General features: G+C 54.3%; 2 protein-coding genes across 2 annotated transcripts; both read left to right on the top strand.

The window, feature by feature from the left end:
• Window positions 1-3,559: 3,559 nt before the first annotated feature.
• On the top strand, window positions 3,560-11,386 carry BESB_047160 (uncharacterized protein; the record flags this gene model as incomplete). Its single annotated transcript, XM_029363167.1, has 11 exons — window positions 3,560-4,460; window positions 4,718-5,508; window positions 6,201-6,428; window positions 6,939-7,518; window positions 8,172-8,378; window positions 8,660-8,758; window positions 8,911-8,986; window positions 9,719-9,859; window positions 10,349-10,457; window positions 10,779-10,907; window positions 11,255-11,386. The coding sequence occupies 11 exons, from the start codon at window positions 3,560-3,562 to the stop codon at window positions 11,384-11,386; spliced, it is 3,393 nt and encodes a 1,130-aa protein (XP_029220533.1).
• Window positions 11,387-14,283: 2,897 nt separating this feature from the next.
• BESB_047150 (uncharacterized protein) lies at window positions 14,284-25,034 on the top strand (the record flags this gene model as incomplete). Its single annotated transcript, XM_029363166.1, has 17 exons — window positions 14,284-15,312; window positions 17,008-17,109; window positions 17,889-17,952; window positions 18,768-18,824; window positions 19,178-19,254; window positions 19,777-19,859; window positions 20,207-20,379; window positions 20,755-20,845; window positions 21,399-21,429; window positions 21,927-21,964; window positions 22,474-22,517; window positions 22,934-22,971; window positions 23,274-23,409; window positions 23,759-23,812; window positions 24,011-24,089; window positions 24,454-24,490; window positions 24,948-25,034. 17 exons carry the CDS (start codon window positions 14,284-14,286, stop codon window positions 25,032-25,034), a joined length of 2,220 nt encoding a protein of 739 aa, XP_029220532.1.
• Window positions 25,035-25,493: the final 459 nt, after the last annotated feature.

Raw genomic sequence — 25,493 nt, 5'->3', positions numbered from 1 at the left:
AATACCGGAAACCCCAGCTGCACTTGAAATGATGCGAGCCCAGGCCGTGCTTTACAGTCAGGCACGCCCGCTGCGCTGACGCTGCACTCTCAGGTAGACGCTGCAGCTTCTTGCACGGGCACGGGCGGCCTCCGTGGCTCCGCAAGGGGAGACCACGTTCGTTTGATTGAGATTTCAGGTGGTATGAGGTGCAGCAAAGTCAACCATTCTCCCCTCCCCCCCTCTGAGGGTTCTTCAATGTCTCTGGAGGCTGTCGATTTTTTCAGCAGAGAGGGAGACGTTGAAACGGACGGGAGGCACCCCGAGCTACATGGTTGTCAACGCGTACTTGGTGGCTCTGTAACGGTGCTATCGACGGCATTCGTCACTTGCAGAGGCAGCATCAGCGAGTGCAAAGTATTTACAGCTACCTCCCTTTCCTGGTTGAAATGGCAGAGCGTGCAGCGTCAAGTGGGATCAGCCAGAAGGAACTGATACGCAGACGAGCGCGTAAGTAGTGCCGACAACGAACATCCCGTTCCATTTCCGGGTTAGGCGGCAATCACGTTAGAGAGGCTAATCATCCATGTCAGGCTGTTCCTTCTTCAACTGCAGGCATACTGAAGAAAAGCTTTCCGGACGAGCAAAACGGGTTACGCCTGGTACGCATGGACAATACTTAACTCTTCCCTAGCTTGACCGGGGCTAGGGTAAGCATACAGTGTACTTAGGTTGTACTGTCAAGCCTCTTCTTTCAAATAGATTGCAAGCAGGGGCCCGGTGTAGCGAGTATTCGCAGCATCCAGAACACAGAGCTCATCCATAATGACCCCCGGTAAACTACACGATGGGGCACAGCTCGAATGCCGGTGTCTCCGTCAGGGGTATCCCTCTTCCTTGCAGACAGCACCACCGGATCTGTCTGCATGAGGCCCAGATATGTCTTCGATTCTTCTTCCTAGTGGCAACTGCTCTCTTCACGCAGTGCCCACTCGTGGAACCTTAACAGAGCCGCGTCCGCCACATGGAATTTCCAGCAGGTGGCCGTGGGCGTACATACCCGTTCGTTACGTGAAGCATGCACGTCGTATCTGTCAACAGAACACAAACTAGCGCTCACAAGGCTGCGAGGCTCGCTACAGATTTGTTTGGCTTCGTTGCCTCAGACTTTTGCGGATTGTCGTGGCCCCGCAACAGAAGCTTGACTATCCGCCGCGGCGGGCGTTCTGGTGCAAAAGATTTCTTGTAGGTGGAAGTTAGGATTCAACCTGTGTTATGATGAATCCCCGCTCTGATCTCGAGATGGCGGGCCGAAACGCCTGACTGCAAAGGGAGGTGCAAAGCCTTCTGGCTGCGCAGCAGGTTTGATGCTGAAGGAGTCGCCGCGGTTCACCATATATCGATCGTGGCTCATTCTAAGCTCCGCGGACGGATCGGGACATCAGGAGGGCTGCTTTCGATGAATTTCAACTAGCTTGATGGTGTTAAATCCAGAGGCAACTGATTGGATTATCGGAGGTCTTGCAGTACTAGGAATTAGTAGTATATTAACTTCCTTGGTACTTGCGTCTTCATGGGTTCCAATGCTGGTGCTAAGAACTATATTCTATATATCTGGCTCCACATACGATGCTACTGATTACTGAGTAGTAGTTTTCTCTCGCTGTTAAGATGAGTGAGAACAGGAATCCATGTATTACGCCTAGAACATAACCGATGTGGAATAATCTTAATGTAGTAGGATATGGAAATCCAACACTTTTAATACGAGGAGGGCGTGCTTGAAACCCGCATGTCTCATAATTGTACGTAGGGTTACTACTTGCCTGCGTAAGTAGCTGCTGCGGGGCTTCCTCAGGTACACATCCGATAAGATGACTTTCTATAGATGTGGAGGGAACTGAAGTAGTACATATACACGTGCGCGACGCATCGCGTGAACAGGCAGTTTCCCTCCCCCCCGCCCCCCCCCCCCCCCCCCCCACTGGCAAGTTGAACGGTATGACCTGTCGCGCACAACAGTTTCACGCTTCGCTACCATATAAAAGAAACCCCGTCAAACCCCCAAACTACATGGGCGTCGCCAAGAAGAGTCTTACTGAACGCTTCGTAAAAGACTGCCATTTCCTAGATCACAAGGCTTCTTGTCACTAGCTCACGTGAAACTGATACGCGTAGATCATGTCCTGAAGCGTCGCGCTCAACAGTGCGTAATTCCCACGCCCGCACAAGGCTGTCCAGAACCGCCAACCCTTCTTTTGACCTGGGTCGTTAGTTAATTTTACCAACGTTTAGCCCTCCTTCGTACAGTTTGTAAGCTTAGCGATTCTGTCTGAGGCAGTGACGAGTTCGCCGGGGGTTGAACGGAGTTGGTGAAGCCACGGGAAATGACCTCGTCGCGTTGCAGTCCTCGCACACGCGGTGTTTGCCGTTCTTTTTGGACGGGCAGAATAACGAGAGACCGTCGGTGTCAGCTTACATCTGAGGAGGTCTCTACCGAAAGCGTTTCGAAAAACATGGCGCCAGCCGCTCTCCTTTTCGTAGCTATCCAGTGTCTGAGACACTGAGGCACGCACGCGGGACGAACTCCCTTTTTATCCGCAATCTAACGCTTCTTTCGTGCACAGAGAGTCGCTGTTTCCTCTGTCTTCGCAAATTTTTCTTCATCTTTGGGTTGGCTGCCCTCTCCCAGCCGTTTCTTTGTGAAAGGAGGCGCGTGCGTTGCCGGGTATCTTGGCCCGCCGCAGAAGATACCTCTGACAAGCAGCGGTTTGCATAACGGTGCCTCAGGGAGAAGGTTGGGTGATAGCGGCGTCTTCTTGTTGGCTTTTCCTCGTGACCTTTTTTTGGCGAGGACCGGAGTTTCATCTCAGACGTTTTCTCCGGAGGTCTGCGTTCCCTCTGGAAGACCTGACCACGCGCAGCGTTTGTCTCGCCGCGCGCGAGGTCTCGTCTCTGTGTAACGTCCGCAGTCTTTCGGAGTTGCCAGAACCCGCCAAAGACAACGTAGCGCTGGAAATGTTTTCTCCCAGCTGAAGTTTCATCTCATCTTTTACTCCGATTGAACCTTCTGCTTCAACCAAATCTTGAGTATTCCGGCGGCCCTGTCGTCGAGGAGAGCGTCTCGGTGTGCCGCTACCTCGGTCATTTTGTGAGATCCGCCCCGTAGTTAAAGGCGGAACATCAATTCTTGTCGTCGAGCAAACGTGTTTATTGACTTTGCTTCCGTCTGAACTTCCTATGCGCTCGTTCCGCGACCACATCGTTCGCGCGTTCCACGTGAGTAGGACGCGCCGCGCGTGTTTCCTTCGCTCCTGCGCCGATCCTGCCAGTTCCATTCTCTTTCCGCGCGCGATTTCCGTTGCCTAAGGAGGCCTCCTGAGGTTTTCAGTCTCCGCTCTCCGCCATCTGCCGTCTTCGGCTTTCCCGTACCTCCCGGCTGGTGCCTCCGCCAAACTCCTTCCCCGAGGTTGAGGAGAGACGCCCTCGCCGTTTCCAGCGCGACGCCTCCTCCGCTGCCTTCCTTCCTTTTCGGCTCCTCTCCTTGGTGCTCCAGTCCCGTGCTCTTCGCTGAGGCGCAATGTCATTCTATCCCTACACCTTGAGCTCGGCGCGGGACCGCGATCGGGGCGACGACCCTTCCGGCCTCCAGGATTCCCCAGGTGCGCCCTCTGCCTCCCTGTCTCCCTCGGCGTCCCGCGCCCGTCGGATCTCCGCTGCGTCCTCCTCGGGGGCGGGTGGCAGTTCCTACCCCGAGGCCTCGTCCGCAGACTTTCCTCCTTTCGCTTCCTCCTCGCCGTCTCCTTCCTTTCCGGCCGACCGCGCTCGCCGCGGCGCCGGAGACGCGCCCTGGCTCCGGAGCCACCCCACGGGGCCGTCGGCGGGCGCGACGGCGCCCAGCACGAGGGGCAGAAGCCTGCTTCCGCCTCCGTCGCTTGTCTCATCGGTGGTGTGCCCCGCTGCGGAGCTAGACCGAGCGCCGAACCCGTTCTCGGCCTCCCTCGGCTCGCCGGGCGCGACTGTCTCCGACGGAGACTGGGCGGAACCCGCGGCGGGGCTCGGGCCCGCGCCGCGCCTGCCGCACGGCGTCCACGTCCTCGGAGCGAGCAGCGTCCGCAGTCTGGCGAGCACGAGCTACGACGGAGCAAGCAGTGCGCTGTTTTATCCGAATGTGGGCCTCTACTCGGGGGCGCCACCCACCCACACCTCGACGATTTCGGCCTTCCAGACCGGCGGCCAGGGAGGCGGAGACGGGGCGACTGGCCACGCGCCGCTCTGGGGGGCCTCGGCAGACGCCAGGAGGACCGGAATGTCTCGATGGGGAGGCGGACGCGGTCGGAGCGCCCGCGGAGCCGGGCCCGAAACTATAGGGCGAAGCACAGCACTCGGCCTGGGGCAGCTGGCGGACGACGGAGACGTCTACTTCGCTGCCGGCGACGACGTTCCCGGAACGCCAAAATCCCCCTCTGATGCAGAACCCCGTAAGGCTCCTCCCCATGCCTCCACGCCAACGGTTGCTTCTAACGCGTATAGCTCTGCGTGCCATAGCATTCAGTGCACCTTCAGGGGCTCACACGTCTTTTTATATCTACGTATATGTACATTTATATATGTATTTATGTGTGTCGGCGTATAGATGTATGAAGTGTTGCAGTGGCGGCTGCCAGCCGTGGTGCGCCTCGAAGTCTTTGAGTGTGCCGTGAGCCTTTGTGCTTCCTCTCGCGTTTCGGTGCCTCAGACACCTACCAGCCGCCGCGACTTGCGTCTGATATCCCGCCCTCTACTTCTTCTGCCGACATGCGAGGAAGCGCCGACGGGCCAGCCTCGCATGACAGGTTCTCGCCTTCTCCGTCTTCCTCAGAGATGGCGCAGTCTTCTCTGTTCTCCTCGTTCGCACTCCCCTCTTCGTCCTCCGCGCCCTGGGGGGGCTTGGGGCGCGATCCCCCGCACCCAGACAACGCCTCGTTCACCGGCAGGGCGAGGCCTTCGGCGTTTTCTTCGGCGGCGGCGGACGCTTCGTCGTTTTCTCCTTTTCTGCTTTCCGCGCAGCGCGGCTCGGCGCACACAGACACGAGAGAAGCCTTCTCTCCCGCACGCTCTCGCGGCGGCGCGGCGTCGGGTCGCCATCCTTCGGCCTCCTCGCTGTCTCCGCCGTCGACCCCCGCAGAGTCGGCTCTTTGCTACGTGTCGTCGGAGGACTTCTCCGACTGGTACGTTAGTTGGGAGCATCCGTTTCTCAAGCGCTCGCCCCTCGACGTCAGCGGCGGGCCGCTGCCGACGCGCAGGTGCACAGACGTCTTCTTCTTGGGCCTCTTTGTGCTGGTGTGGCTGGCAGTCGCAGGCGCGCTCATACTGCGCCTCGCGCCCAGTCCCTCGCCGCTGCCGCGGCTCTCCTCGGGGATCGACTGGCGCGGCCGCGTCTGCGGCTACGACGAGGGTGTGGAGGACTTCCCGCTCGTCTACTGGCCTGCGAAGAAACAGCCCAGCGCGCCCGACGACGCCGAGCTCTCGGCCTGCAGCGTCATCCCGGTAAATCGCTACCACAGCTGAGGGAGGCGATCCGCGTCTGCTGGGCGTCGCCTGCGTGCATGTACCTCGTCTTCTTTCTTCCGCCTCCACCTGCCAGCATCTTCGTAGATGCCGACGTAGATGCCGATTGTGAATCTACAGCTCTCGAATAAGGTCTACGTGTATTGACATCTGTGTGTGATCGAGGAATTAGCACCGATAGGAGCGTGCCGGAAGACACGCCCTCTCTATCGATGTGCACCGACAGGCAGTCTCTTCACCAGCGCCTACCCATCTCTCCGCGCGTTTGCACTCATATATATATTTTTATTTGCATTTCGCTCGTAGGCCTGCGCAGCTGCAGAGGTGGCGCGTATTTGGCTCGCATTGGGCTCGTTTGCGCGCACATATGCGTGTACGCGGTGCTGTTGAGACTACGTGAAACATACGCGACGGCATGGAGACCTGACGGGCGGTTTCTCTGCGGTTTAAACGCGCGTGTGTGTGTCACGGCAGCAAGAGGAGTGCAGCTTATGCCGATGAGCTGTGTATGGTCGCCGGTACCAGTGGAGCCTCGGACTGCGCCAGACCCTCTGAGGGGAGGCGTCAACTCGACATGTGTCCCCGCCAGACGGTTTTCTCGTGGGTGCTATGTCCTCCTCTTCTCTTTGTTCATGGCCTTGCCGCTTCCGCTTTCTCTGTCGCGGTTTCAGGTCTGCACGAAGAAGTGCCCTGCGTACTTTGCGCCGGCGCGCGAGAAGGGCGACTGTCCGCCAGACGCGGAGGCCGCGGGGCTCTGCACGTGGTACGGCGCGGCGCCGGCCGCCCTGCTCCTGCGGCGCTACTGTCTCTTTGTAGGGCCCGACGGAAGGGCGAAGGACCACGGCCTCTTGTCGTCTTGGATTCGATGGGTCGCCGACCTCGATATCGCCTGGCCTGTGGTGAGCGATGCCACCCTGCAAGGCATGTTCTTTCACCCGAATTTCCCGCGCAAGCAGTCGCTTTGCAGTGCGAAAGCTGCTTCATCCGTTTTCGGGTCCCTCACTGGCACGTTGCTGCGCGCGCCCGTCCATTCTACACGCGCCTGCGGATCGCTACGTTCGTCTACGTGCGTGGCGTCGCGAGGCATCCTGCCTTTTGCTCTACCCTCTTGAGCTCGTACACTCACGCGGGCTTTAATGCGTCCCAGAATATATAGGGCTTGCCCAAGTACAGTGCTATTTATACGTGTGTGTAGACGCGCGTGTGGAAGAACGCCTACCGAGGCGCGCGCCGGTGCCTCCTGCGTCCCCAAGCCGCTCGTCTCGACGCGCTCACGTGTCCTCACTTTCCACATATGTGATTTTTATTGTTTGTTGGCGACTGAGGCTGCGTTTAACGTAGTATTTCCCTATATATATGTATATATATTTGTATGTGCGTTTGCGGTGTGCGTTTGCTTCTACGCTCAGCTGATTGCTGCGCCGACCGCGGCGCTTGTGCTCGGCTACCTCTTCATGTGGCTGCTGCAGAATGCAGCACATCTCGTGGTAGCCGTTCTGGTGATGGCTTTAGAGCTTCTGCTCATCGGCTCTTCGTACGCATTTTACCGCGCGTATGCGACGTCTTCCAACTCCCTTTTCTCTCCTTCGACGACTGTGCCTCCGGTGTACATACACCCATCAGATCCGTCGGTTCTCCTGGAGACTGCGCGCCTTTCTGGCTCCCTCCTGGCAGCGCAGCCTGCGTCGTGGTCTTCCCCTCCGCTTTCGTCTGGCTCTGCGCTGGTCGCCTGCTCGCTTTCCTCCGCCTCCGGTGTCGCGCATCTCTTGGGTGCTGTCGCCTGCGGGGCTGCGGCGCTCCTCGTGGCGTTCTGCGCGGTCTTCTTTCGGCACGAAATTCAACTCTCGACTTCGGTTCTCACGGCCGCGGCGATGCTGCTCCAGCAGGCGCCGCCCAAGTTCCTTCTTCTTCTCCCTCTCGTCGCGGGCGCTGCCCTCGTCTCGCACGGCGCCCTCGCGGTCGGGGCGGTATCGCACTTGCTTGCTCTAGGTGAGAATCGCAACAGCCAGGAGGGGACGCGGCGGAGACAGAGGCCGCAGCTTCCGCCCCTACACGCTTGTGATTTGTACCGCGGTACACACACAAACAGCTATATATATATATATATATGTTCACCCACATATATGTGTATATGGATATGCATATAGGTGTCGAGTTAGATCGCTGGGTATTCGGGCTCAACCCGAGAGAGCAGTGAAGAGCGTGAGCGTCATCCTGCTTTGCCTTACATGTTGATACGCGAACCCAACTCTGTGGCACAAGGCGGCAAGCGAGAACGCAGCATCGCCGCTGAGCTTGCGGCGCCAATAGCTTCGTTCAGCGGAGTCTCTCGCGAGGCGAAAGGCGGACGAGAGCGAGCTGCAAAACACCAGAAGGGGAGACTGCGACCCCTGCACGCTCACGTGGACACCTGACAGCGTGTCAGCAGCCAGCCGAAGCGCGAGGCGCTGCGTGCGGCGGAGGATATGTAGTGAGCGCGTGCTTCGCTGCCGTCCGTTGTGCGGTGGCAGACGACTAGGGGTGCGAGACGCCTACCAGCGAGGGAGACACAGAACGGAGACAGCGTATCGCCAGCCGAGCTGTCGACGGAGCTGAAGGCGCAAGCCTGACGTGTCAGGTGCTTGATTTTTGCGATGTTCCAGGTCCGGTTCCTACTCTGCCGGTCGCCACGTGCATTCCTTCGCTTAGCCCCTGGTTGCGGCTGCCGCTGCTTTCTTGGTCTTCAACTGCGCTGCTTCTCGCGCTCCTGTTTGTGGCGCTGTGGACGGCTGCCTTCCTCACCGCGACCTGCCGGATGATTGTCGCCTACTACGCCTCCGCCTGGTACTTCATGCCCCGCCAAATGTCGGGTGAGGGAAGACGCCGCAAGCGAAAAAGTGAATTATCACGGATCCTCATGTGGGTTCTTTCCGGCGTGATAGAGATATGTATATGCGCTTTCTTTACATGTTATTTTTTTAATTTTCCATGTGCAATCCACTTGCTCGCGGCGCTCCCCGGGGCGCTGGGGCCTGGCGCGCAGCGCCTCGCCAGGCCGGAAGGACGACGAGGCGAAGAGGATCTTTACGTGGCTCTAGAAGTTCATTTTCGAGCGCATGTGTGTGCATTGGTTTTTCCCACTTTTCCGCAGATAGACGAGAGCTTCTGAAGGTCAAGGCGGCGGAGGCAGCAAAAGTGATTTGCTGGTATCACCTCGGCTCTGCGGCTCTCGGCGGACTGGTCCTCTCGAGTAGGTCTCACTCTTGAAAAAAACAGGTGTTCCGTCTCCCCGGCAACGCCTGAGTCTAAGCTGCTCTCTATCCCTCTTGCGCCTCTTCAGTTTTGGCGCGCCGTCGTCTAGAGGAGGCGTTTGCGTCGTCTCTTGTGTCTGGTGACGCGCAGCGGTTCAGATCATGAAGCTCACACTCAGTTGGGCGCGCCACCGCCCCGTGCGGCGCAGCCAGTCCGCTTGGAGGAGGTGAGAAACCCGCAAAGTCAACAGCCGGTGTTACCGCAGTGGAAATGACGTGCCACACGTCAATGCATTTAAACAATTTGAAGAGCTTAGCTGCGTGTGTGTCTATACGCATGGGAAGTGAAAGACGTGCTGCAGGCAATGTTCGATGTACGTTTACACATACACTAGTAGATATGTGCGTGTTTGCAGTCAGGCGTCAGATGCGCCACCCGCTCTCTACGTGTTTGGATGCGCACGCGACCAGATTTTTCTTGTGCCACCTGCATGTAGAGAATATGGCCTTCGTGTAGAGGGAGACGCGACGCAGAATGACGAAATGCAGCCGCAGCGGAAGCGTATCGGTGCGTAGCTACCAGATAGATACATATATCCCTACATAACATATATATATATATATCTACTTGGAGGTAGTTCGTCGTGCATGCCTACGCAGGCATGCGTGACGGCCAACAACATATTCAAATATATACATATGTGCGTATGTGTGGATATATGTTAATATCTAAATGCATGCCGATGTTGGCGGCTATACCTATAGCAACAGGGCGATATAGGAGGTTGTCTTGAGAGTAACGTGCGCATTGTAACTAGAGACATCCTGAGCCAAAGCTTTGCCGGGAAGGCATGGGGGGCGAGGGGCCCTTCGCAGGGACGGTCGCATGCCCGTACAACGCGCAGACATTCACAGCACATAAATCATGGCTATATGTCTAGTTTTTGTCGTGCGGACAGGTGCTTCTACCGTCTATCCAACTGCTTCGCCTCTCTGTACGCCCCCGTGAAGTGCGTGACGCCCACGGCGTTTGTCTTCGTTGCCTTGCTGGGGCAGCCGCTGCTGCAAGCGTCGTGGACTGCCGTGGCGACACTAACGCGGTATGTGAGTTTTGACTGCGAAAGGAAACAGAGAGAAGAGAGAAAGCAGACAAGAGGCAAGAATGAAAGTCGAACCCCAATCCGGCGGTGGTAGCAGCCCAGCGCTGCTAGTCAGGTGAAGCGAGCTCGCGCGAGAAAGAAAGAGCTGGGCGCGGGAGGAGACACAGCGAACGCGCAGCAAGAGAAAGCGTAGTGAGTAGAGAGTACGCCGAACAGAGCGCACAGAGAGAAAGGTCCGCAGATTGCCCAGGGCCACCTTCCAGACTTCATGAGCAGCTCCGCCGAGGCAGAATGTTTTTACGGAGAATCGAGTAGCGACAGATCACGCGAGGGCGGAACATGGACGATAGAGGGGAGACGGGGAGGTAGTTTGGGTCTCAGACAGATGACGCAGGCCGAGGAGAGGTCTTCGGCACTCCCGCAGCGAATTAGATATTCCTCATACGATTCAAAAGGGGTATGAGTTCCGGGCGTGTTCATTTCTGACAGGAATCCCGTAACGACCGCGTTCGTGTGGCAAGTCGGATGGCTGCTGCAAATGATTTGTCAGCTGTCGATTTCCATTATTGTCGCCTGGTGTACGTACACCTTGCTACCGGTAAGAAAGATCTCTCCACAGTACTCTTTGCAGTGAGTGCCCCTTCTTTTTCTCTCTTTTCTTGCACGAGCGCTTGTTCTGCGGTTGAGCACGTGTCTCGTCCTCTGTACTCGTCTCCAGTTTGCACTGCCGTCGCACAACCGTTCTTCGGGGGTGCTTCAGGAGGCGCCATCGGTCATTCTCGCATGAACGGCACCTCGGTTTGCTCGCTCTTCCCTCTTTTTAATCCAATATTCATCGTTCACTACCACATTCGGTTGAGCGGGCTGTCTTCGGTCGTATTGCCTCCTCTCTCGTCCGCGCGTCTGTTTTCCTTGTCAGATGATTCCGAGCATCTTCAGTCAACTTTCCTCTCTCGCGCCGCCGGTTCTGTGCGCATTTGTCCTCTCGCTCTACGTGGCCAGCGTGAGCATGCAGATCTTCGGTCTGGCGGTTGACACCTTGCTTCAGGTAATCTCGCCACGGTGAAGCAGAACGGATGCCCGTTGAAACCCATTTGTTTTTTCGTTGTCTGTTGTACGGTAACCCCATCTTCCTCTCCCTGTGAGGCTGGATGCACCACAGAACTCAGAACTCCGTCTTTGCGTGACCTGTCTATTCGTCCTCTGTTGTGAATCTGCTCCTCCTAGGAGAAAGCTACTTCATCGTGTTCATTTCGGTGCTGTTTCACATGCACTCCACACGCTTCGGTGGTTCTCTGGCCGCCCGCGACATCCATCTGTTTGTCCCTTTGTATCACAACAGTTTTCGTGTTTTTCAAGGCTTTTGTGGCTCCATTTCGCATGCCTTGTTTCCAGGCATTCTTGGCGGACCGCGAGATGTCTCTACAAGACGGGAAATTCACTGCGGAGCACGCTCCAGCTCCGCTTCGCACGCTGGGTCGCCACATGCTGCGTAACCGACCTTCTCATCAACGGTATCGCCGTTGAGTTTTTCAAATTTCCGTGGCATCGGGATTCCTCGCGGACGTGGCGGAGGCGGTCTGCCGATCTGAAATGCTACAACAGTCTCTTGAATGCTCGAATAGTGTTGTTCCTACACAGTTGCCTTGCGTTACACAATTTGCCAAGAGGGAAGCAGATCGCGAGGGAGAGCCGGTGACCGAACAGCTGCCATGCCATTGCAACGGGAAAAAGCCTTCAATCCATAAACTTACGCACTTTTGTATAGTTGTCTTACGTCTTCGAGTAGTCGTCCTTCTCTACAATACGTATATGTATAAAGCAGGGTTGTGTGTTAGGGTGGCTTGTCTTTCTTTCATTTTTGCCATACCAAGCGCCTTGGGGTTGGGTTAGACTTCATGATTGCGTTTGCTCATGGGTAGTTGCTCGCGTTGAGGGATAGAAGGCGTTTACTCCACATTCACACGAATCGGGGATTTGCCGCACATACCGTTACGTCCGTATGCAGGTGTTCACTCAAGTGTTTGCACATACACATCGACATGCGCCGCCTTTTTTGAGTGGCAAATATCGGTGGTGGTTTCATTCAAAAAAGAGAAGAGCTGGCACGTCTGGAACAGTTTTGTAGGCCGGTGCCGAAGGGATTCTTGCTTTTCGGTGGCAGAGGAGCCAGTCGCGGGGGGGTTTCCTTCATCACGGCTTTTTTGCGAAACTTGGTTCTTTGTTTCCATGTTTTGTCTCCGTTCAACGCCTGCCCACATCCAAGGGTTATATAGCGTTGTCCACCTAGATTCTCTTCTCTTTCTGGCAGTGTCGAGTTACCGTGTGGTGGAGGTGGCGGTACGCGCGAACCTCACCGGTCTCATCCGTACACGCACCGCGATAAATGGAACTGGAACGCTTGTTTGCTGCGAATGGGTCGTTTTTGTCTATTGGAAGCTGGGCGAGGACTGAGGGAGCTCCACTTCCGGGTTTTTATTCTACCGTTAGCAGTGCCTCGGTGTATATCATTCAAAGCTGGAATCGAGTACCGAAGCGTGACTCGGGAACTGGCGTAAGGGGGCGAGAGACGCATGCAAAAGGATATCGCTGTCCGCCGCTCACATACAGCTAGATTAGTTAATCGAACGCAGGTGTCGCCTAGCACGTCAGTTCACAAGCACTAGAAAACCGGAACGCGCAGGACGAGACCCAGAATACGGTATTCCAAGCCAAAGATGGCCATTGTCCACAAAGTGGCGGCACCGACAGTTCTCACCTTTAGCCTTCTGTAGCACCGGGAGTCAACCAATAAACCGCTTCTATGAGCGGGTGCAAGGCGAAGGGCGCTCACACACTCACACTCGAGGTCGCTCTTTTTCCGGCGGATGGTGCAGAAAGGTTTCGCGGAACGTAAGATTCCATACGGTGCGCAGCCGTCCCCCGTCGATGTTGGATATTAAATCTATACTACTACCGAGTTCCGCGCGTCCTGTGTCCGGGAATATAAGCGCCTTCGCGGGTACGGACTAGGGTCTCAGCCACATATCTCGATTTGCATACGTCAGTGGAGCAGCGTATCTGAGAAGCCACGCGCAACTATTGGTCGCGAACACTTGTTATAAAACGAACACACGAGTGAGGCGTGACCCCTCCACCCTCTAGAGAAACGCACTCTGTCCGCGGCTGCTCGCCACGCTCATGTCTCTGTGTCTTACGACTTTCGCATACGCTTGCGCCCACGCTAACAAACCCGACGTGTATCGTTCGAAATACCCCTGCGAGAGCAACAATGGCTGACCACGATCGAAGGCTGACTTGTAGAATGGGGCAGCGGACCTCACTAAGTAACCCCCCGCTGGCCCGTCTCAAAACTCAGCGGGATGTCATTCGTGACCCGTCAGGACTAACTTTGCTGCGAAACACAGCCGCATGTGGATTTCTGTGCTGTCCTGCCGCACAACATCCACAGGACGAAGAGGGGTGCAGGCCAATCGGACACGTCTCACTCTAGGAGAGCAGCGTGACCGGTTGACGCGAGCCACGAAGCACCTAGTTTTCTTCACGAGTTAGTACGCAGCGATATCTACGCCACGCGTCGCAGAAAAGCGACTAACTCGCTTAGGCTAATCGACTATTCCTCTTTTCGCCCGCCTGAGGAACGGATGCGTTTCACGAACCGCCTTGGTCGCGGCTGTCAGCTCGGATTTCGTCTGCAGGCGATTGAATGAGAGCGCCGCGCGCCGAAACACCTCTCGATACTCAACCCGGATTTCACTGGCGCTGTGTGCAAGGCAGCCAGCGGCGCGACGTCTCGACAGATTCTGGGGCTTGCTCTCTCTAGGCTTTGCTGCAAGTCGAATGGCAACAATCGCCGGGGGTTCCTGCGGCTGGCGGTTCATCGCTGGGACGCCGCCGTCGTGGACACTCGGAGGGGGTTGCCGCGAAGTCATGTCGGCGGCGCGGCTGTAGATGCTCAATCGCCTTCCGCGATGAGACGAACAGCCGGACAGACGGCGCGTTAACAACCGAACCCGCCCTCAGTCACGACAAACGGGCATCGCCGTTTCAGATCCATGACTTGTCCCGGGGACTGGCGCTGCGCAGTCACTTCACTGTGTGGATTTTGACAACGCAAGACTAAACATTTGCCATAGCTTAGAAATGGACTCAGTGCCCATCGACGCGGTCACACGCTGGCGACGCCGCGGGTAACCTGTCATCGGTTCAGCTGTTCAGGTGTGTGTCGCCGGTCTCGACTTAACCGACGCCGGCACGACTGTCACGTTTTTCCCATTCCGCAGGACGTACGGGTTGCACCGCGTCAACATTTGTGATTTCGACATTGAACCCCGCGACAATGCCGCTGTAGCTTCGGCTTACGTCTGGGGAAGCTTGAAACGTGCTCTGAAACTCGGGCGCGCCGGGAATCGCATTATCGCACTATGACGCCACTCTCCAATTCACCCTGCCTGATCGCCCCCGACTTCGGCTTGATTGGCGGGAGGCGAGCGCGACGCATTTCGTGCTTGGCGGCGGGCTCACTTGGGCTGGTGGTAGGCATGTTGCTCGCAGCCACGTCTGCGTTCGCTTACTCGCAGCCGCCTTCATTCTTGGGGACGTTGGCTGTTGAGGAGAAGAAATCCTTCTGTGAGGAAAATGGTACTGTCATGTCGTGCGTTTGTGACTCGGAGAAAATTGAAAAAGAGCTGGAAGCGACTCTCTCCGGAGAGGTGCCAGAGCTACAGGTAACTTGCAAGGGCCGTGTTAAGTTTAAGCCAGAGCCGTCGAAGACGGCATTGGTGTGTCCGGCTGACACACCGGACCTTAGCAAAGTCGCAACGACTCGAGACAGTGATGGAAAGGCCTGCTTCGAACTGGCTGCACTGCTTTCTGGGGACGTTAGCAAGGTAGCGTGGGAACAGGAACCGGAAACACAAAAGATGGTCCTGCACATTCCGAAAGACGTTTTCCCCCACGCCAAGAAAAAGTTCATGGTAGGCTGCGCCGAAACTACCGACAGTCAGTGCAAAATGACAGTGACGCTGAAGGCGAAGGCGACCGAAACAAAAGGGCAGACGGTGACGTGCGCGTACGGGTTCGACAGCAACAAAACAACCCAAAACATAATGTTGACTCCCGAGCAGCGCCTCTTCACTCTCGTTTGCGGGGCTGACGGAGAAGCCCTCCCTCTAGAGTATGCCAAGACATACTGCCCCGTTGTCAACACAACAAATGAAGCACAAGAGAAATGTGACGGCAAATACCCTTCTATTCTCCCTTCCTACGAAGAGGGGTGGTGGAAGACAGGAGATGGCAACAGCGTGTCACTTGAGGTCCCAGATGGCGACTTCCCGGAGAAGGAAGCAAGGATTTTGGTTGGCTGTCGGCTAAAGAACAGCAAAGGCCCGGTGCTGGTGAAGTCCACGGCCAGCCCGCAGGAACCGAGCGTTTGTACCGTGGAAGTTACGATCGTAAGTGCTGACTGGACGAGTGCTTCACCACCGACGAGACCGATCGGTATGGCCAGTGTCTGCCTTGTGGGAGCTGGTAGTGTGGGGAGTTTGCTTGCGCATCGCATGTGAGTTTCAACATTTATTCCGTGTTCACTAGCTGCGGAGAGAAACGTGTCACTCCTTGAACACGGCAACGTGCGGAAGCGCGACGCCGTGACCGCGTGATAATGCAGCGTGTGGACCAGCAGAGGAACATCCTCCGTGGTTAAGCCTTCACTTTGAAATACGTGATATGACAGGTGGTGAAAAAACAAACCAACGGAATCCGTGAAGGTCACCTTCACGGACTCCGTTCTCCCGGCAGGCCGCGGTCGCCGTGACGGCGGCGCCACAATCTGGACCTCACTGGTTTAGCGAGGGTAAAAGTTCTTCATCCCCAGAGTGCTCCGGTAACTATATATAAAGTCCATGAGTGCATGCACAGGCCGTGATAGTGCAGAGGTTTCGAGCCGGTCGGCGGCGACGGTCGCCGCGGTGATCAATTACGTGTTCCGCCCGCAGCTGGATGCTTTAAGAACTCTTCTCGGGACTACCCGCACAAAATGAAAATGCCTCGAAGTTGTGCAGACTACTAGGCGATTACAGATTATTTATGTGACAAAGCCAGGATAAATACCAAGCAACGGCCTAGATAGCGACTGATATGAACCCGAAAACCTAGTGCCTGGAGTCGTCGCCAACACGCTGTGCCGGCAGGCGCCGACCCTGACAGATGAAAGCGATCCTTTGGGAAGCTGGACTGGTATAGAAGCTCGCAAGTTCATTCCACGAAACCTTACTATCCGCCGCCAATCCACGAGCTACACTTATCGAAAGGAGCTAGTCGACGCACACCCGATCTTTCAGTTGACCGATGACACGCGCAAGAGACAGCATGAGCGCAGTCACAATCTAAGACACGAAGAGAAAACCGGGGCTCCGGCAAAGACTACCTCTTCAAAGCAGCTGTTCAACGAACCAGATAGTCGCCGCTTTGCATCGCTATTTCGAGATCGGCAACGACAGTAAAGTGATGCTTCTGTGGCACCTCAGGTCACTTGTCCGCATCGCAGAATCAGGCCTTCTTTGCCTAGAAGAGCAGCGAATCTAAGGAATTGCTTTCGCGGCTGAGGCCTCTGGGGGGCACAACCTGAAAAGCAGCAGCAATTCCTCAGCTGGTGAGCGCGCTTCTGACCACGAATTCTGTTTTTGTTTCGGTTTCTCCCTCTGGCGTACTCGCGAGGTAAAACCTTCGCGACGGAGATGTATGTACACCTGGCAGCATCGTGGGATCTAGCACATTAGCGCCCTCCACTTTTCTTGCGTCTTCTTTTCGGGGCTTGGCAAAATCGAGCACACCGGCGGTGTGCTGTGGCCGATTTTTTCCTTTGTTATTCTCTCCTCTCGTGTGTTCCTCATGTGCTCTCGTGCCCGTCGGCTTCTTTGTGCTTCACGTTTCCTCTCTCTGTTCACACCGTAACCGTGTCGCTTTCGCCGTCCGTAACACTTCTCGGCCGCTTACGCAGTCCTGCGCGTTGGCTCCTCCTGTCTCACTCGTTGTTTTCCCTTTTGTCAATTTCTTTGTCTGCCTCCTCCTTCCAGTTGCTACACGTGCTTCTTTTGTTCCATTGTTTGTCTTCGCCCGTTTTTACGTATTTTTGTGTCGTAATGAAGGAGGGAGGTCTTGCTCCGTGTGTGGCGGAGACACCGTCGGATGAAGCTGCCAGCAGCGCCGCCGCACGCTCTGCGGAACCTGCTGACCGTGCTCTGCCGTGGGTAAGCCAAGCAGCCGATTGTCGCGCCGTTTTCTCGCTTTTCTCTCCTTCCTTTCTCGCTCTCGCTGCTGCGTGCGACCGCGTCTGCCTCTTCGTTTTTTTCTCGAGTCGCTTCTCTAGGGTTTCTACTGCAGCTCCCACAACATCTCCTCTTCTCTATTCTTGTGCTTCAACTGTTGCGGTACTATGCTTCGCGAGTGTATTGCGTGCTTTTCCTTCACTCACTCCCTCGCGCTTTCGTCGTCTTCTCCCTCTCTCTCTCCCCGGTATCAACCGCCCGGTCTCGTCCATCTCCGCAGTAGCCTGCCGACAGAGGGAGGAGGGAGCAAGAAAATTGGGGCTGTCGATCCGTTCATTGGCAGCGCACGCCACTATCTTGAGGCCTTCATTCCCCGCTTAATTCATGCGACACATCGACAGCTGTTGCTCCCGTTTCGTCTGTGTTACCGGAAAGCTCCTTTGAGGCTCGGGCGCGAAGCTGCGGGGCTCAAGCGTCCGCGCTCTACCCTGCATTCTCAGCCTCCTGAAACGCAGCCGGACACAGTGCGTTCATTGTATATACGCGTATATAAACGTATGTGTATTTAGATTACGGCGTGCTATACATATGTGCAAGTACATACATCTATATGGTGATTATACATAAGTATATATATGTATATATGATGTTGAACGTGGGAACGAGGAGCTCACGACGTCGTCCTCGAGAAACAACATGCGGGAAATGGGAGTTCTGCGTAGCGGTCGACGGCGATGTTGCGGTTTTTTTTTTTGTGACAGGTGGAAAAGTTTCGCCCCGAGCGTCTGGACGAGGTGCTTTCCCACGACGACATCATCCGGACAAGTAGGAGACTTCACCTTCCTTCTCTTCCTTCTTGATCGTCCCTCTTCTTCACTGTTCTCTTGCTTCTTCGACTGTCTTTTTCTGCTCTTATTGCACTCCATTCTTTTGGCTGATTCGCACCGTGTTTATCCTCGTCGCTCTTGCGGTCCCGCCTTTGCTTTTCTTTTCTCTCGCCCTTCTGCTCGCCAATCTCTCCCGCCTTCTCTTTCGTCCCGTTAGTCTCCTTGGCGGCGGCCTTCCACTCTTTTGTCGCGGGGCACTGTTTTTTGTTTCCTCTTTGCCCTCTTTCTCTGCGACCTTTTTTTCGCTGCCTCGATTGCTTTTCCTTTCTCCATGCGTGCAAGCATGCGCTTCTTTACACACATATATAAGGCTGAGTGCCCTCACGAGACTCTTCGCCACAACAGCTTGTCAGCGGGTTTCTTGCTCTTCACGGCACTCTCTTCTCTGTCTCTTCGTTCTCGGCTGACTGGCGATCTTCAGACCACATATCTCTCACCGGCATGTCTCTGCTTTTTTCCTCCCGCGAAAAATCTTTCTAGAATGTAGTTCGTGACAGGAGCTGATTTTTGTCGGCGTGCGGACATGTAGAACGAAACTTGAGTCGATACTCGGATGTAGTAGTTCGTGATCTCGGGATAAGACTGTAGTTTTGGTGGCGATGCCCTTCTCTGATTCGCTGAGACCGCTGGACTGCTTGCGCTGGGGCTACACACTGGCAATTATTTTCAGTCTTCTTAAACAAAAACATGTCTTTCTGCGCCGGTTTCTGACTGTCCACCTGGTGTGTGCGCGTGCGACGGGTGTACCTACAGTCCGGCACTACGTGGAGCGCGGCCAGCTCCCTCACCTTCTCTTCCACGGTCCTCCCGGTAGGCGAACCAGAAGTCCTTCTCCTTTGCAGAATCAGAAGAAATCTCTTGCTTCTTCGCCTGAGCGTGCTACTACTATATCACACCTGTGTGTCTGAACAGGCATCCTCCATATATATTATAGTATACGCGCACGTATAGGCATGCGTATATGTGCGAACATACTGTGTGAGTGGAGTTAGGAAGACCAATGAGGCTCTACGAACGCACGAGACTTCGTGTTAACGCGACTTGCGCCATCTGCTACAACGAAGAGACGCTTGCCCCATACTCATGATGAGGCAAATATTCGTGCTTGCGCTGTACTGTGGAAGCGAACTCCTGCTTTCCAATTTTAAAACTGTTCTGCTCAGGAACCGGCAAGACTTCAACGATTTTGGCCGTGGCGAAAGAGTTCTACGGCAGCGCCGTGCGGACGCACGTTCTCGAGGTGAGGTTTGCTTCGCAGAGGTTTTTCTGAATTCTTTTGATTCGTGACTTTTCCCACGTCCCAGAGCTCTCCAGTTCCGTGAGTTTTGCGCTCGACTTTTTCTCAGCTTCTTTCCTGTGTGTGCCTGGCAGTCCTCTCCATGAATTTGCTTCGCAAGTGAAAAAAACGGCAGACGTGCGCGGAACAGGCATCCTACACCGCGCCTCCTCTTGTTTCCGCTCCTCACTTCGGCATGAGTTCTTTTTCCTCGCTTCTCTTCCTGATTCTATCGTCGCTTTCGAGCGACGCGGCGGAACTCTCCTGCTTTTATTTGCTCGTGTCTTGTCTGCTAGAGATTTTCTGCTTCCTCGTCTGCTTCCGTTTTCGCGCCTCTCAGTGTCCTCTACGTTCGCCTCTGGCGGGTGGCCCGTTCCTTGCTTCCAGCCTCGTCGTCTGCGTGGAGTATGCTTTCTGTTTTTCTCGTCCCTCGCTTGACGTTTGTCTCCCGACTGCCCGAGGATGAAGACTTCTTTTTTTTCGCAGCTCAACGCTTCCGACGACCGCGGCATCAACACCGTGCGCGAGCAGATCAAAACCTTTGCAGAGACGTCCTCGACTTCGTTCAAGTCAGCTTTCAGGACAGTAACTCTCGTTCTCGCTTCACTCCTCACTTGCTTTGTGGCGCGCGCATTACGCTATCCCAGCGTCCCACGAGACGACGCGAGCCTATACCCATCCCTGTCTATATTTTCGAATCTAGATTTATATATCTGTGTCTATGTCTATCTAACGTATATGTCTATATCTATTTATATTGATCTATCATTCTCTAGCTATCAATATCTGTCTATCTGTATGTCTGCGGTTGCTTTTTCACGGTAGTCGTGCACTGCGTCTTCTCTGCGGCAGGATGTGTCTTCTTTTGATCTCACTTCCGCTTGAAATTCTCGTTGCCCCGCGCGGTTCGCTGCAGGCAAGGACGCCTCGCGTTTGGCAAACCCGCGGAGAAGGACGAGGCGGCGGGAGGCGCGCCGAACAGAGAAAAGAAAGACGCCGGCGGGTCAGGCGCGACCCCCACGCTCAAGTTGATCATCCTCGATGAAGCGGATCAAATGACAAACGCTGCGCAGAACGCTCTGCGAAGAAGTGAGAATCCGTCGCCGAAACAAACACACCTTTTCTCTAGCCACGCTGCATACGTTTCGCTCTTCATTCCTCTATACGAATACAATATACATGCATATATACATACGCATACGCATATTGGTATATAGTTGTCTCTATCTACGTCTATATCTATACTGTCTATATATATCTATATCTGTATCTCTACATATTTTTATCTGTGTACCTGTCTTTCTATTTGCCTATATATGTCTCCATCTCTATCTATCCATATATGCGTTGTGTATACTTCACGTTCCGTGCTGCCTTGAAAAGTCACTTTGACCTCTGTGCGCGAGTTAGGAGTCGCATGCATGGGCTGAACGTCTTTGCCTCTCTGCGCATGCGTCTTCGCAGTCATGGAGGCCTACGCCCGGAACGTTCGCTTCTGCCTGATTTGCAACTTCATCAATAAAATTACTCCCGCGATTCAGTCCCGATGCACAGGGTGAGAAGGAAAGCTCGCAAGCCTCCGCGTTGCTGAGGGGTGCTGGAGTCAGAGGAAGATCATCTTCGTATGTAAAATGTAGATTCGAATCTGATTCGAATGCGTGGCAAGAAAAAAGTTAAAACTGCGCCTTTCGTGGGGAGAGATCCGCCGTTTTGTCATCGAGTGAAAGGCGTGACTGTCTTAACCCTCTGAGCACCTTCCCGACGCGAACAAGCAGGATAGAGGAGCCTTTTTGTTTCCAGCATAAGCAACCAGGTACACCAATATATATTAAATTTTTCGCTAGATGTATACTCGTGCACAATGCATGCTTCCCCATACACCAAGGCGCGAAGATTCCATCTGGAGGTGTAGAGCAGCGCAGGGGGGCACCACTTTTTTCTACAATTAATGAGACGTGTCTGCTTGCGTCAAGTGAAATCTGCGGGCTCAAACAATTTCCGAGGCTCTTCAAACGCTGGCGCTGACAACTGCGTTTCACAAGGAGGCGTGGACAGGAGAGGTTCATTCACATGAAAGACGTGTTACTCGTTTTTTCTGTTTTTTTCAGGTTCCGCTTCATGCCGCTCGCCTCTCCCGCAGTGAGTTGCTCGTGCGTCGCACCCTTCTCTTTTCTTTTTCAACTTTGTTGCTTTTTGAAGCGGTTTTCATCCTTGTTTGTTCTCATATTTTGTTTCCTCTTTCGATGCGTTAGTTAGTCTTACTTTGCAGCCCCATTTACGACACCTGTTTAATCGTTATGCTCCGCGTTTGAATAGATACTCTCTGTGCGCTCGTTTTTTTTGAAACCCACTTCGTCTCCGGCTTCATTTTTTCCTTTTCCGGCGGGCGCCTGGCTTTTCGTTGCTGTGTATTTCGTCCCTTTTCTCTTAACCTCAAATTCGTTGTCTCTTCCAGCCTCTGAGTCTTCACTCTCTCACCGCGGCTTGTCTTCCCTATCAAAAACTTCCTGGCTTTTTTTCTGTATTGGCACATCGAGTTTCTTCGTGAGACTGCACCGTACGGCGGTATGGCCTCGACGCCTCCTTTTGGCCTCGCTCTTATCTTCAAAAGACGCTTGCATGCGATTGTTCTTCAGCTTCGACAGAAAGCCGCAGATATTGCTGAGGCTGAGGGGTAAGCAGCTCGCCTGGACGCTGTCGGCACGTCGTTTTCCGCGTTTGTCTCAAGCCCTCCTTTTCGTTTCATTTCTCTTCTCTTTCTCTGTGAAGGTTCTTCGCACTGACTTCCACGTTTACCATTTGCTTTTCATAGGTCTGTCTCCGCGGCGTTCTGCTTATATATTTATACATTTTCATATAAACAGATATAATTATATATCTATTTATATATTTCTGTGTGTGGGTGTATGCTTAGATGCTTGCGTGCTGTTGTGCTTTCCCGATTTGTTCTTTCCATTCTTGTTGAGTTTTCTCGCGAGCTGTGGGCGGGCCGCGTCTCTCCTATCCTCGCGTTCCGTCTTCCTTTTTTTCTTCTCGCATCCCTTTTTTCTCTTCCGACCGTTCTCTTTATCTTCCCCATCCGCACGCGTCCCTGTTGCTGCGCGCGTTGCCTCGCTGTCCTCTTCCCTCGTCTCAGTGTCTGCATTTGTTTTCGGTTCCTGCATGCGCTGCCGGGCTCTGCAGGATGAAACTCAGCGACGACGGCCTTTCCGCCCTCATGCGAATCGGTAATGGATCGAGCTCAGCACCGAAAGAGAGACTTTCTTCTGAGGGCATGCGACATTTAGAAAACCGCTTAAAACACCAGATCTATGTCAATGTATTTCCGTACATGAGATCTCCGTCGTACGGCTGTTTTCCTAGACACCTGATCGGTAGCAGCATTTCGCTTCATGCGTGTGTGTGCACTCTTTGATTCCCGCGTGCAGGCGGACATACTCGTCGGTCTCTCTATATACATAGGTGTAGTTTGTGGAACGTATATATGTAGATACCTATCTATGTTCCTCGGAGTCCACATGAAGAGAGAGCACAGCAGGTGGAGACGCTCCTGCGGCGACTGCCGCGGCATCGCACAGAAGCCGGTGAAGTGTGTCGTCGCTTCGAAACGCGTGACTGGACTGTTTTCTGTTTTTCTTCTCAGCCCAAGGAGACATGCGCAGACTCCTCAACTGCATGCAGGTACGGGCCGCTCAGCTTGCTGCGCAGCACAGACTCGCCTTCGTTCCTCTCGTGGTCATCTCTCACTCTAAATGCTAAGGCTTTCTCCTCACTGCGCTGGAAATGCGAAGCTTAGACGCGATGGACAGATAATGGTGCGTAGGGATCGCTTGGGTGCCGCGTTTGAGTCGTCCTCTTTTTTTTTTCTCGCGAATCTCGTCTGGAGTTTCTCTCCCATTTGCGTGGTGCTCTGCTGCGGCTGGTGGCCGCGCGTTTTGCTCTCGCCGCGACTTGCGTTTTGGTCCTCCTCGTGTTTGCTTCAGGCTTCTCACCTGGCGCACCCCGGCGAGACGATTTCGGCGGACATTGTGCATCGCACACTCGGTCTGCCGCTGCCCTTGGAAGTGGATGCGATGTTTGAGCGGCTTCTCGTCGCTGACTTCTTCACTTGCTGCAAAGGTGAGATTTTGTGGATGATTTGAGAGGCGAGACGCCGAAGAGCGGGCGCGCAAGGAGGAAAACAACGCGCGCGCCTCTGTAGTCACAAAGAAATCCAGTTCGCGAGAGATACTCATGCATATATGGCGCGGTATTTCCCAAAAGAATGCAATGTTTAGGGTAGATATAATTATATATATGTATGTATGTATGTATGTTTCTGGAAGTTCTTGTCTGCATTCAAGTGGTGATTTTTGAGGTTTGAGCGGTAGCTCCTGTTTGCGACTCCATGTATTTTCTCGCTCTTCACTCGATGCGAAAGACATATAGTTTCTTTTTCTGCCTTGTTTTTTCGCCTGTCTCTCTCCAGACCTCGACGAGTTGGTTGGCACGAAAGGCTACGCGATGCGCGACTGGATTCTGGGTGAGGTCTTGCAAGAATGATAGTTGCAGAGTGCGTTGGTTCGCCGAACGACAGCACTTTTTTAGGGGAACTCCGGGGCTCGCATATATAAATGTGTATTTCATGTAGGCGGTGCATGTACACTTAACATGACCTAGCGCATGCACGTGCGCTGTTTCTTTTTCAGCGTCAGTCTGACGGCTGTTTTTCTTTTTTCAGCCTTCCACGAAAAAGTGCTCCGCATCGATTGGCCTGTGAACATTCTGATCACCTTCATCGGGCGACTGGCGGACCTTGAGTAAGTTCTTCCTTTTCTCCTCCTTCTTTTCGTTTTTGTCGACTTTCTGCTCCTCCCTTTTCCTTGTTCTTCTCCCTCCTGTCTCTAGGATGTACGTTTTCTTCTCTTTTTCGTTTTTTTTCCCTTTTGGTTTTCTGGCGTCGGCTCTCGCACCCTTGTTCCATGCGTTCCACCGACTTTGCGCGGCTAAGTGCCACGTTGAATGAGCAGCCGCGTCTACGCCTGGATATATCATTGCAGCAGGGAAGATGCTCAAAAGTCGCGCCTTTTCTGTTCTTCTACATCCCTGCTCTGTTGCTAAGACCGCGTCCCCCTCCGGCTTTTTTTCACGATTTTATTAATTTTTCTTTCGCTTTCTTCGCAGAGAGCGCTTGGCAGCAGGAGCATCGGAGACTGTTCAGGTAGGTCGTTCCTCTATTTTCTCTGCAGGCTTGCGTGCGACCGCCTCGCTGTTCTTTTTTTTTTCGGGTTCGGCTCGTGTGCGCGTGTTTCGTCGGTGTGACACACGACCAGAGCAGCGCCGAGTGACGAGCCAGTCCACGGATGAGTGTTTTCGAGGCTGCACGCGGCGCGGAAATTCGATACACGCGATGCGTTGAAACGTGGTTTTCTTCTCTCGAATCGCGTTTCAGTTCGCGAGGTGCGTTCAGAGTTGCTTTTGTCCATTCTGTCTCTGCGAGGCCGCGAAGGTGCTCCCGTATAACGCGACGTGAAAGGTTCCTAAATCTTTCGATGAGGTGGATTCTGTAGGATGTGAGTAGATTCAAGGCATGCGTAATCTCTGTAGGCTCACAAAATGAAGAGAAAAAGTGATGCAGCTGCGCCGCGGGTGTCTTAACTCGTTGGCGCTGCCTTCAGATGCATGCCGTCGTCGCGTCCTTCTTCGAAGCTCGCGCGGGTCTTCAAGCGGCAGCGGCAGCCACGCCCCCGGTCGCTTCGCAGTAGAGCGGAGAAGAGGTTCGTCTTTCACAGGTTTTCCTGCCTTTTTTGCTGTAATTATGCATGCACATACATGCATATATATATGTATATCTGCAAATGTATATGTATATATGTGACCGCATGCGCAGACTGCATGCGTACGGAGTCGCCAGTAAGTGCATATCGATATACGCGCGCGACGTCTAGTATTACACGCCAGCTGAGAAAGCAGTGCTGGGACGTCTCTTTTTCTCGCATATGCACGCGCGACGCAATACGACAGCCAATCTGACGGCTGCAGTTTCTGTATTTATTCGTTTTTCTGAGGTTTATAGGTACATCGCTTGTGTCTGTGTCCGCTATGGAGGAGGAAACGGGGCGCGCGAGGCACAGCACTATTGTTTTCTTTTCTATGTGTTTCTGTCGATTTCTCTTTTTTTAAGAGCGAGTCGCTCACGAAATGGCCTACATGTCCTGCAGCAG

Source organism: Besnoitia besnoiti, chromosome III (assembly GCF_002563875.1).
Source record: "Besnoitia besnoiti strain Bb-Ger1 chromosome III, whole genome shotgun sequence".
NCBI lineage: Eukaryota > Apicomplexa > Conoidasida > Eucoccidiorida > Sarcocystidae > Besnoitia > Besnoitia besnoiti.
This window is presented reverse-complemented; position numbering and strand designations above follow the sequence as displayed.